The sequence below is a fragment of the Bombina bombina genome, chromosome 7, assembly GCF_027579735.1.
Source record: "Bombina bombina isolate aBomBom1 chromosome 7, aBomBom1.pri, whole genome shotgun sequence".
NCBI classification, from domain to species: Eukaryota; Metazoa; Chordata; class Amphibia; order Anura; family Bombinatoridae; genus Bombina; species Bombina bombina.
In genome coordinates this window covers 147011952-147024973 of record NC_069505.1, presented here as the reverse complement: position 1 = coordinate 147024973, position 13022 = coordinate 147011952, and the positions used below count along the sequence as shown (strand labels likewise).

The window sequence follows — 13022 nt, the reverse complement described above, 5'->3', positions numbered from 1 at the left end:
AAATGCTTGTCCAGAAAGGCGAACCTGAGAAACTGGTGATGATCTTTGTGGATAGGAATGTGCAGATAAGCATCCTTTAGATCCACAGTAGTCATATATTGACCCTCCTGGATCATTGGTAAGATTGTCCGAATGGTCTCCATCTTGAATGATGGGACTCTGAGGAATTTGTTTAGAATTTTGAGATCCAGGATTGGTCTGAAAGTTCCTTCTTTTTTTGGGAACCACAAACAGGTTTGAGTAAAAACCCAGCCCTTGTTCCACAATTGGAACTGGGTGGATCACTCCCATTGCATGTAGGTCTTCTACACAGCGTAAGAACGCCTCTTTCTTTGTCTGGTCTGTAGACAGACGAGAAATGTGGAACCTTCTCTTGCCCAGGCCTGAGCGAAGAGAGAGAGTCTGCCCCCTACTAGATCCGGTCCCGTATCTGGGGCTACCCCATCATGCTGTCTTGGAGGCAGCTGCAGGCTTCTTGGCCTGTTTACCCTTGTTCCAGCCCTGGTAAGGTTTCCAGGCTGCCCTGTGTTGTGAAGTATTACCCTCTTGCTTTGCAGCAGGGGAGGATGAAGCGAGACCGCTCCTGAAATTCCGAAAAGGAACGAAAATTATTTTGTTTGTTCTTCGTCTTGAAGGACTTATCCTGGGGGAGAGCATGGCCTTTTCCCCCAGTGATTTCTGAAATAATCTCTTTCAATTCAGGCCCAAAGAGGGTCTTTCCTTTGAAAGGGATGTTCAATAGTTTGGATTTTGACGACACATCGGCCGACCAGGACTTTAGCCATAACGCCCTGCGCACTAAAATAGCGAAACCTGAATTTTTTGCCGCTAACTTAGCTAGTTGGAAAGCGGCATCTGTGATAAAAGAATTAGCCATCTTAAGAGCCTTAATTCTGTCCATAATGTCCTCATATGAGGTCTCCGTCTGGAGCGCATCTTCCAGCGCCTCAAACCAGAAAGCAGCTGCAGTAGTTACAGGAACAATGCACGCTATAGGTTGGAGAAGAAAACCTTGATGAACTAAAATTTTCTTAAGTAAACCCTCTAATTTTTTATCCATAGGGTCTTTAAAAGCACAACTGTCCTCAATTGGTATGGTTGTGCGTTTAGCAAGTGAAGAAACAGCCCCCTCCACCTTAGGGACCGTCTGCCACGAGTCCCGCGTGGTGTCAGGTATGGGGAACATTTTCTTAAAAACTGGAGGGGGAACAAACGGAATACCTGGTCTATCCTACTCCCTAGTTACTATATCCGCAATCCTCTTAGGGACCGGGAACACATCAGTGTAAACAGGAACTTCTAGGTACTTGTCCATTTTACACAATTTCTCTGGAACCACCAAAAGGTTGCAGTCATCCAGAGTAACTAATACCTCCCTGAGCAATAAGCGGAGGTGTTCTAGTTTAAATTTAAAAGCCAACGTATCTGAGTCTGCCTGAGGAGCAACCTTTCCCGACTCTGAAATTTCTCCCTCAGACAGCACATCCCTCGCCCCCTTTTCAGAGCGTTGTGAGTGTATATCGGATACGGCTACTAAAGCGTCAGAATGCTCATAATCTGTTCTTAAAACAGAGCTATCACATTTTGCAGGTAACACGGGCAGTTTAGATAGAAACACTGAGAGGGTATTATCCATAACTGCCGCCAAGTCTTGTAAGGTAAAAGAGTTAGAGGTACTAGGCGTCGCTTGAGCGGGCGTAACTGGTTGTGACACTTGGTGAGAGGTTAACGGGCTAACCTCATTACCTTCTGTCTGAGAATCATCTTGGGCCACATTTTTAAGTGCAACAATATGTTCTTTAAAGCAGTGTTTTTCAACCAGTGTGCCGTGGCACACTAGTGTGCCGTGAGAGATCCTCAGGTGTGCCACGGCAGACTGACAACAGTGTGACATATTTTTTAAACTTTGCTTGTTTTTTACTCCCAGTGCAGGGGTAGTTTGTAGGAGGCATGGCATAACAGCACAATACATACAGTATGTGTGGGTTTGTGTGTATGTGTATATATATATGCTGTATTAGGCTACAATGTGTGATTTTTTTAAAATTTTGGGATGGTGGTGTGCCACAGGATTTTTTAATGTAAAAAAGTGTGCCACGGCAAAAAAAAGGTTAAAAATCACTGCTTTAAAGTGTATAGACATATCAGTACAAGTGGGACACATTCTGAGAGGGGGTTCCACCATGGCTTCTAAACACATTGAACAAGGATTTTCCTTAGTGTCAGACATGTTTAACAGACTAGTAGTAAGACAAACAGGCTCAGAAATCACTTTAATCAAGTAAAAACACACTTTGCAAAAAACGTTACTGTGCCTTTAAGAGATAAAAAATGCACACAATTTTCCAAAACAGTGAGAAATGCAGCAAACTTTTCAAAATTTTCACAGTATGTACCTAAAGCATTGGTAAGATTGCACAACTAGCAAGAAAAACGATTAACCCCTTAATGCCCAAACCGGATCAATAGCAAGCTAACAACCGGTTAAAAAGACTTCAGCACCTTGCCACAGCTCTGCTGTGGCCCTACCTGCCCTTAGGAACCAGATTTGTGGGGGAAAAAGCTTCTTATAGGTCCTCAAACTGCAGCAGGACCCTCCATGTGAAACAGCCTGAAGATCTAGTCAATCTAACTGTGCATCTGAGGACCGAAATTAGGCCCCTCCCACCTTACTCCGGTGCTGTGAGGCCTAAAGAAACACTCCTAAGTGTTAAAATAACAGCCATGTGGGTAACAACCCCTGAAAGAAACCCAAAGGAACCTTCAAAGTGTCTCAAAAAACGATATTTATCAGTAAAAACTGTTTGCCATAAAATAGTGTCAACCAGCATAAATTAGCCCTATTATGTAAGCTTGCAATTCCATACTTAGTCTCTGAATAAAGCTTACCCTTCCCTCATGGGGATCTTATCAGTCCTTTTCTAGCATTAACACAGTCTTGTCTAGAAATAAATGACTGAACATACCTTATTGCAGCCTAACCTGCAAACCGTTCCCCCCAACTGAAGTTTTCTTGTACTCCTCAGTCCTTTGTGGGAACAGCAGTGGATTTTAGTTACAAGAAACAATCAGTAACACTAAGGGTGTGTTACTACTAGGGGGCGCACAGGACCTTATATGATTATTATGTAAATAGGCTAAGAGAGAAGAGAACAAGATATTACATATAATAACTATAATAAAATATACTATACGGAATAATGTAAACAAAAGTGAAACAATTCTTATAAATATGGGACTATGAGAAACATAGGATACAACACAAATAATAACAAATACAGTAATAAGAAATTCCTGAAAGGTTCTTATCTGGAAATGCTGTCTTCTTCTGCAATGTTATATAGATGGTAAATGTCCCAATTGGGGTGGGTATAGTCCCAAATGATGAATGTGATCAAATACCAGGATGATCAATGATCAGGAACACAGATGATGACTGGAGTCAGCTGCTTTGTCAGGGAAATCAGGATCTAAGAGCAAGTTTTCTCTGTGAAAAAAATCACAAAAAGACAAAGGCGCCTCCTAGTGTAATACAGTTGGTGAAAGAGATTTGATAGGTAATCAAAAAGGTACTCACAAGTGGAGCAGCACCCAATTGTGCTAAATCAAACAGACTGGGATCTCACAGTGTCCCAGCTCACTGACACTGCAAGGAAACTGGTTTCTCCAATGTCTTGCCGGACTGACAGAGCTCAGACTCTCACAAAGAGGTTTACATAAAACCAAATTTTATTAATAAAATAAAAATCTCAGTGTCTCATGACACTAGATATTAAAAGAACAAGCAACGCGTTTCTCAGACTGCTGTCTGTTTCATCAGGCTGTGATTTTTTTCACAGAGAAAACTTGATTTTAGTTACAACATGCTAAAATCATCTTCCTCCCTGCAGAAATCTTCATCTCTTTTCTGCTGGAGAGTAAATAGTACAAACCGGTACCATTTAAAATAAACTTTTGCTTGTAGAACAAAAAACTACAAATCAAAGAGAATGACTGGGGGGGTGGAGCTAGAGGGGGAGCTATATGGACAGCTCTGCTGTGTGCTCTCTTTGCCACTTCTTGTTAGGAAGGAGAATATCCCACAAGTAAAGGATGAACCCGTGGACTGGATACACCTTACAAGAGAAATATGTATATATATATTTTTTAATTAATTTTCTATATAAACTGGATGCAAGTATTAAACAAAACTTAAGCACTACAAATTATATGTATCTTAAATCTAAAAAAATATAGATGTTTAAAATACTCACCCCATATTCCCATAAATATTGCAAAAAACAGTGTGGCCACGTTGTCAAATAAATGTGAATACTGCACCAAAAAAGCAATAAATTAGTAAAACATATACAAAACAAATGCAGTATATTTGCTTCAATGGACTGAAAAAGATGTTATTTAGGGCTAGATTACGAGTGAAGCGCTAACAGCTACGTGTAAGCGAAATTTGGTTTTTCGTGGGTGATTGCGCACGTCGGGTTTTCCACTCGTATTAAGAGTTGAAAGTAAACGTGATTACTTGAGCGCTATTGAATTTAACGTGCAACTGGATAACGCGTTCTAAGAGCTCTGGTTGATTATTACATACATTACAGAGTACAGTTACACTCATTAACACTACTAAAAAAATAATAAAAAAATATCTTGTATAAAAAAGTTGCAAGGGTTCAAAAATAAGAGATCTCAGAAAAAAAAAAAAAAAGTCTGCAAAGGGCTTTAACCTAAAGATATATATACATGTCTAATTATGGATATGTATGTATATGTATGTGTGTGTGTGTGTTAAGTAGATAAATTGGGCAACAGGTTATCGAGTGCACGATATTGTAAGTTCAGCATTTTACGCTCGCCGGGTTTGCACAAAAGCAAAAAACTGTTTACTTTCAACTTAAAATACGAGCGCAACCCGACACAAACAAAAAGCTTACTTCTAGTGGGAACGTTAAATACTGCTCCACTTATAATCTGGCCCTTAGGCGGGAGTATTATTTTGTTGATGAAAATTCTTATGGGAGGATGTATGGGACTTTCTAAGAACAGAATTATGTTTAACACTATATAATGTGGATTAACATTTAAGCCTTTTGCAAACATTTTATTGTAATTTCAGGTTCCTTATAAACATTTAGGGCTCCATGTACTAAGCAGTCAGCGAGCTACCCGCAACAAATCTCGCGTCAAAACTCGCAAACTGATATGTACAAAGCCGTCAATTATGTTAAAACTCGCATCTTTAAAATTGCGAGCGTACTTATCCGCCAAACCTCGCTACCGCTCCATTTTTCACTGTAATTAGACACATTTGACCACCAACTCGCCAAAAAACGAATGTACTAAAAAATCTATTTGTCCGCTCGCTACAATTTCCGCTCCCACCTCGCTATTTTTGCCTCGCCACCTTTTAGGTGGCGGGCAAGGTACAAAACAATAGGAAAGTCAATCTAGACGCCAGTCTAGACATATATAAAAGGCAGTAATATCAGCATTGTACTTACAGCATAACTGGCGTCTAATTTGTCTCTCATTTCCATGTACATAAATTGCGCCCAATTTGTCGACTGTAATTAAAGAGTAATCTATTTAAATTTGTATTGTTAGTTGTCAATCTTTATAATTATTTTTATATTAATATTTATATATTATCAGATCCAGATGAAGCCATATCCAAATTGTAAATAAATATTACAAAAATAACGCTCTGTTATCACTCTTCAAAAAATTTTGAACAATAATAAAGTTGTTTAGATAAGTTGAACTTTTATAGGAGCAAAATTCTATTCCCGCGACTACTATGATGTTCGTGACACCTTGCATGTCACGTGTTAATAATTGGCCAGACAATTCAACTGAAAGTTAAGTACCATCAGCTTAGTCGCGGCGAGCGAGGCGTCAAATTTATCAACAATCCGCAACTGCTCGCGGCGGGCTAGACTTGTCTATTTATTGGGGGAATATTAGTACATAGCGACAGCGGACACCATTTCGCCCGCGGCGAGTAACGGCGAGTTTATCCGCGTCTACAATGACGGATGAATTGACGGCTTAGTACATGGAGCCCTAATACTCCGATTGTAAATTACATTTTGATCTATCTCAATGTTTCCTAACATTTATATAGAATATAAAATGATTATTATTTTTGCTTTCCTCACTCACCCGTGACGGCTCACAAGTAGTATTTAGCCTCCAAAATTCACATCTCTTATCACAGAGAGGACACATAATAATCTGTCCCCCAATTTCTGGATCACAAATTTGTTTGCTGCAGAGAAAGAAAAAAAAATATAATAAATATATTTTTCTCTCTTATGTTATGTATCCCACCGTCCCCTATAGTATTTCTAAAATTACCACCTTAAAATAAATACCAACTTAATTATGCCACTAACTCAAAAACAAAGTTTCTTGCTTTAACAAGTCTCAGAGAAATGTATTTATTCATTAAAAGGGACAATCAAGTGTAAACATTCAAGTGTAAATTTTGTTAGAGAATTTTAATTTTTAAATACATTTTCTTCTTATGGATGTGTTTAACTCAAAATGGTGCATACCGCCAGTGTTTAGAGCAGACACACTCAAAATTGGCCCTCCAGAGGTTTTGGAACTACATTTCCCATGATGCTCAGCCAGGAATGTAGTTCCAAAACCTCTGAAAGGCCAATTTTGAGGATATCGGGTTTAGAGCATATGCAGCCCTCCCATTTGTTTAACAGCCATGTCCCCATCTGAAGAGACAAAGGAGTGCAAACTTGACTGTGTATTTAACCTCTTTGCAGAAGAAAACAAAACATTGAGTTTTACACCAGAATGTCCCCTTAATGCAAACATTTTATAAAATAGCAATGTAATATGTGCTTACAAAGCAGTATAATTAAACATCTTACCTACTGTTGCTATCATCCATTGTTATCAAACCGTAGAGGAAACATATGAGGCCAACAATTGCAGCCAAAAATAACATTTCCGTATAGAAACCCAGCCAAGCAAAATAAATACCAATCTTCTCTCCGTAGTATTTTCTAAACAGATAGAAGGGAAAAAAATTGCACCATGTGACACAAGGTCTTAATTATCAAAAAGGCAATAATGATATTGAGAGATACTGTTATCTAACAAAGATGCAAACATTTATCAACTTTTCTTAAAATACCTTAGGTCCATGAATAAAACAGCAATGTGTATGGTTTTAGCATTAAAACTATTTCTATCTCTGCCCCTAAAAATAAACATAAATAAGCAATTTCTCATACGCTTTATACTCCACAGCTTGTATAACAAGTTATTGGAAACACAAGTTAACAGCACACGTCCCTTTAAGACTGACACGTGCACCACTGATTTTAAGTACTACGTACCTATCACCATGCTCAATCAAAATCTGAAAATTCAAGATCACACAATCAAGTCAATGACACTCAATGATTTTTTTTTTAGTATTAATAAAGGAACTTGCTACTAAAGGCTTTGTGGACACATTCACATAAAAATTTACAAGGAAATGCTAAATAACCTTCAAGAAAAACAGAACAAATCATGTTCATACACTTATATTGTCCTTTTCATTTAATGTCATTTCAATAATAGCCCTCAGGACTCACCTAATAAGGTCCAAGGGTTGCTCTTTGTAGAATTGTGCAAACCTTGCCCACTGCATATATAAGGTGAACCTCTCACTTTCACATTTTTCATCCCTCGCTTTCTTCCAATACTGGCACTGAATATATCAGCAAGTAAAAAAAAAAAATCATAATAGAATGTTACTATTGCAAAAACAAAGTATGCTTACCTGATAATTTAATTTCCATTGAGGGGAGGAGAGTCCACGGCTTCATGCATTACTATTGGGAATTAAAAACCTGGCCACCAGGAGGAGGCAAAGACAGTAGGAGAACTATCAGGGTATGAATGGTGCCAGAAGAAGATGAAATTTAGGTCCGCCTCACGGAGATACGGGTGGGAGCCCTGGACTCTCCTCCCCTCGATGGAAATTAAATTATCAGGTAAGCATAATTTATATTTTCCATCTAAAGGGGAGAAGAGTCCACGGCTTCATTCATTACTATTGGTAACATATACCCAAGTTCTTAAAATCCGCTTCCCAGTTGTCCACACCCGGAATGTGAATCGCTGAGAGCTAGCAGTCGTGGGACTCCGCCCACTCCAGGATCCGAGACACCTCCCTCATCACGAGGAAGCTCCTCATACCTCCTTGATGGTTGATGTAAGCCACCGAGGTAATGTTGTCGGTCTGGAATCTGATAAAACTGACCATAGTTTTATCGTAGTTCCAGGATGTTGATCGGAAGGAGAGACTCCTCCCTGGACCACTTTCCTTGTTCCATCCTGGCACCCCAAACAGCTCCCCATCCTGCCAGACTAGCGTCCATGGTCACAATCTCCCAGGACGGTCTCAAGAAGGATGTCCCCATGGACAGTTGCTTCGGACGAATCCACCAAGAGAGGGAGTTCTGAGTCCGAGCATCCATGTATATCTGCTGTGATAGACCCGAATGATCGCCGTTCCACTGTCTCAACATGCACAATTGAAGAGGTGTGATATGGAACCTGGCAAATGGTATGACATCTATGCTTGACACCATAATACCTATCACTTCCATACATTGAGCCACCAACGGGCTTGTGGAGGACTGCAGGGCAAGCTTCATGCGCCACTGATCTGTGAGAAATATCTTCATGGACAGAGTCTATTATCGTTCCTAGGAACTACACCCTGTTGCTGGGAACCAGGGAACTCTTTCCTGAGTTGATCTTCCAACCGTGAGATTGGAGCAGAAGAAGAAGGGCCCTCGAATGATCCTCTGCCAGGCTGAATGACGGCACCTGGACTAGGATGTCATCCAGGTAAGGTACCACCGCAATGCCCTTGGATCTGGCCACTGCAAGCAGCGCCCCCAGGACCTTCGTGAAGACTCTCGGAGCCGTCGCCAGACCAAAAGGAAGGGCCACAAACTGGAAGTTTTGGTCCAGAAAAGCAAATCTTAGGAACCTGAAGTGGTCCCTGTGAATTGGCACATGAAGTTAAGCGTCCTTCAAGTCTACAGTTGTCATGAACTGTCCCTCTTAAACTAGAGGCAGAATAGATCTGATAGTTTCCATTTTGAACGATGGATCACTCAGAAACTTGTTTAAACACTTTAGGTCCAGAATAGGGCAGAACGTGCCCTCCTTCTTTGGAACCACAAAAAGGTTGGAATAGTACTCTAGACCCCTTTCTGCTAGGGGTACTGGTACGATAACCCTGAGAGAGGCAAGATCTCTCACGCACTCTAGAAAGGCCTCTGTCTTCTCTGGTTTTGAAGATAGGTTTGACAGGAGGAATCTGCCCTCGGGCGGATGGGATTTGAACCCTATTCTGTAGCCCTGGGAGACCACTTCTAGAACCAAAGGTCCTAAACGTACTGCAACCATGCGTCTGAGAATAGAGATAATCTGCCCCCTTCATGCTGATTTTGTCTCTGCAAGCTTCTTGCTCTGCTTAGACTTGTTCCAAGATTGTGCCGGCTTCCAAGATCTTTTGGACTGGTCCGCTTTCGCGGTGGGTTGCTGGCATTGGGCCTTGTCCGCACTAAAGGGACGAAAAGTATATCCCTTAGGCTTAGCCTTCTTATCCTGTGGTAGGAAAGCTCCCTTGCCTCCCGTAATTGTGGATATGATCGAATCCAATCGTGGACCGAACAGGATCTTCCCTTGAAGAGGCAGGGACAACAGCCTTGATTTAGAGGTCATGTCCGCAGACCAAGATTTTAGTCACAGAGCCCTGCGCGCCAAATCAGAAAACCTGACACCTTAGCATTCAGGCGAATAATTTGCATATTGGCATCACAACTTCTCAACATGTTTTCCAGCTTTTTATCCATGGGCTCGTTAAACGATTAACTATCCTCGAGGGGAACAGTCATTCGCTTTGCGAGGGTAGATAGCCCCATCCACCTTAGGGATAGTCCCCCACAGCTCAAGCTGAGAGTCCAGAATGGGGAACAGTTTTTTAAAGGAAGAAGAAGGGGAAAAGGACGAACCCAATCGCTCCCATTCATTCTTAATAATATTTGCCATCTTAACGGGAACCGGGAAAGACTGAGGTACTACTCTGTCCTCGTATACCTTGTCAAGCTTAGGAATCGCAGGTTCCTACGGTATCTTAGGTTCCGGAACCTCCAGAGTAGCAAGCACTTGCAGTAGCAGAAAGTGCAAATTCTACATCCTAAACCTATAACCAGGCTCCTCCGCCACAGATTTAGATGACAAAGACTCCGACCCAGAAAGGGCCTCTTCCAAAGAGTCGGAGTGGGCCTTGTCATTGTATAGAGCCTCTGGATCTTCCATCAGCATAGACAAACCCTGGGCCGGGCCGCTATGATGAACCCTATGCTTGCGCTTAGATGGAACACTTTGGAAACCGCTGATTCCAGTTGGTCCGCTAAATCTGGCAGCCAACAAATCTCTCCCAAAGGAGTAATGGTCGGACCCCGGGTGCTGCATGTGCAATCGGAGATGAATGTAGGGAACGCACCTCCGGGGACGAAGAACCCTCAGAGGTGGACGGCTCAGTAGTACTAGACATCCTTTTACTTTTAGATGTAACATTATCAAGGCATGTGGAACATAGTTGAGCAGGCTGATCTACCAGAACCTCCTCACAATAAACACAGGAATGAGACTTTGTTAAGGAGGGAGAGCCTCTAACGCGTCAGAGTCCTTGATCGCTAGCGCTTTAGGGGAGGCTACTTAATTTACAAAAAGGCACCTTTATACCATCAAGGGACGGGGCACTTACCACATCCTAGGACCCGGACTATAGAAACCGTTACGTCTCATGCACCACAGATCAGCAGAGGATAGATGGACACACCCAGTCACATGGAATGCCTGGCAGGACCGCCCCTGCACTAGGGAAAACACGTCAAAAAATGGCCGTGCAAGATTCCCGCAAGTAACCTGAAAATTTCATACATTGCCAGAGCCTCATCTCGCACATAACGCAGCAATGACACAATAAACAATATCATGTGTAAACCCCCACTGTTCAATAATCCCCCTACCAGGAATATTAACCCTTGATTCTGTAAAGATAGAAAGGAGCCACACTGTGACCCTGTCTTCTATGTTATCATTATTAATACAAAACAGAATTTATGCTTACCTGATAAATTACTTTCTCCAACGGTGTGTCCGGTCCACGGCGTCATCCATAACTTGTGGGAATATTCTCCTCCCCAACAGGAAATGGCAAAGAGCACAGCAAAAGCTGTCCATATAGTCCCTCCCAGGCTCCGCCCCCCCAGTCATTCGACCGACGGACAGGAGAAAAAAAGGAGAAACTATAGGGTGCCGTGGTGACTGTAGTTAAAGAAAGAAATTTATCAAACCTGATTAAAAAAACAGGGCGGGCCGTGGACCGGACACACCGTTGGAGAAAGTAATTTATCAGGTAAGCATAAATTCTGTTTTCTCCAACATTGGTGTGTCCGGTCCACGGCGTCATCCATAACTTGTGGGAACCAATACCAAAGCTTTAGGACACGGATGAAGGGAGGGAGCCAATCAGGTTACCTAAACAGAAGGCACCACGGCTTGCAAAACCTTTCTCCCAAAAATAGCCTCCGAAGAAGCAAAAGTATCAAATTTGTAGAATTTGGCAAAAGTGTGCAGAGAAGACCAAGTCGCTGCCTTACATATCTGATCAACAGAAGCCTCGTTCTTAAAGGCCCATGAGGAAGCCACAGCCCTAGTAGAGTGAGCTGTGATTCGTTCGGGAGGCTGCCGTCCGGCAGTCTCGTAAGCCAATCGGATGATGCTTTTCAGCCAAAAGGAAAGAGGGGTAGCAGTAGCTTTTTGACCTCTCCTCTTGCCAGAATAAACGACAAACAGAGAAGACGTTTGTCTGAAATCCTTTGTTGCTTCTAAATAGAACTTTAAAGCACGGACTATATCTAAATTATGTAACAAACGTTCCTTCTTTGAAACTGGATTCGGGCACAAAGAAGGCACAACTATTTTCTGGTTAATATTCTTGTTGGAAACAACTTTTGGAAGGAAACCAGGTTTAGTACGCAAAACAACCTTATCTGAATGAAACACCAGATAGGGCGGATTACACTGCAGAGCAGATAATTCAGAAACTCTTCTAGCAGAAGAAATAGCAACCAAAAACAGGACTTTCCAAGATAACAGCTTGATATCTATGGATTGTAAAGGTTCAAACGGAACCCCTTGAAGAACTGAAAGAACTAAATTTAGACTCCAGGGAGGAGTCAAAGGTCTGTAACCAGGCTTGATCCTAACCAAAGCCTGAACAAAAGCTTGAACATCTGGCACAGCTGCCAGTCGTTTGTGTAACAAGACAGATAAAGCAGAAATCTGTCCTTTTAGAGAACTCACTGACAATCCCTTATCCAAACCTTCTTGGAGAAAGGAAAGGATCCTAGGAATTTTAATCTTACTCCATGAGAATCCCTTGGATTCACACCAACAGATATATCTTTTCCATATTTTCTGGTAAATCTTTCTAGTCACAGGTTTTCTGGCTTGTACCAGAGTATCTATCACAGAATCTGAAAACCCACGCTTAGATAAAATCAAGCGTTCAATTTCCAAGCCGTCAGCTGGAGAGAAACTAGATTTGGATGTTCGAATGGACCTTGTACTAGAAGATCCTGTCTAAAAGGTAGCTTCCATGGTGGAGCCGATGACATATTCACCAGGTCTGCATACCAAGTCCTGCGTGGCCACGCTACCAGCCTGGGAATGAGAGGGAACGGTGGAAACGCATAAGCTAGGTTGAAGGCCCAAGGCGCCACTAATGCATCCACTAGAGTCGCCTTGGGATCCCTGGATCTGGACCCGTAGCAAGGAACCTTGAAGTTCTGACAAGACGCCATCAGATCCATGTCTGGAATGCCCCATAATTGGGTCAATTGGGCAAATACCTCCGGGTAGAGTTCCCACTCCCCCGGATGGAAGGTCTGACGACTCAGGTAATCCGCCTGCCAGTTTTCCACTCC

The 13022-nt window shown here is 42.0% G+C and overlaps 1 protein-coding gene across 9 annotated transcripts in view; it reads right to left on the bottom strand.

Annotated features, from left to right (window-relative positions):
- The window catches only part of ANO5 (anoctamin 5), a 599368-nt gene that overhangs the window by 230807 nt on the left and 355539 nt on the right, over window positions 1–13022 (bottom strand). For all 9 annotated transcript variants that reach the window (XM_053720371.1, XM_053720372.1, XM_053720374.1 and 6 more), the window contains 4 exons: window positions 7599–7714; window positions 6885–7019; window positions 6157–6262; window positions 4254–4314 (listed from right to left, as the gene is read on the bottom strand). In XM_053720371.1, coding sequence (XP_053576346.1) covers window positions 4254–4314; window positions 6157–6262; window positions 6885–7019; window positions 7599–7714 — 418 coding nt within the window. The remainder of the gene's footprint in view (window positions 1–4253; window positions 4315–6156; window positions 6263–6884; window positions 7020–7598; window positions 7715–13022) is intronic.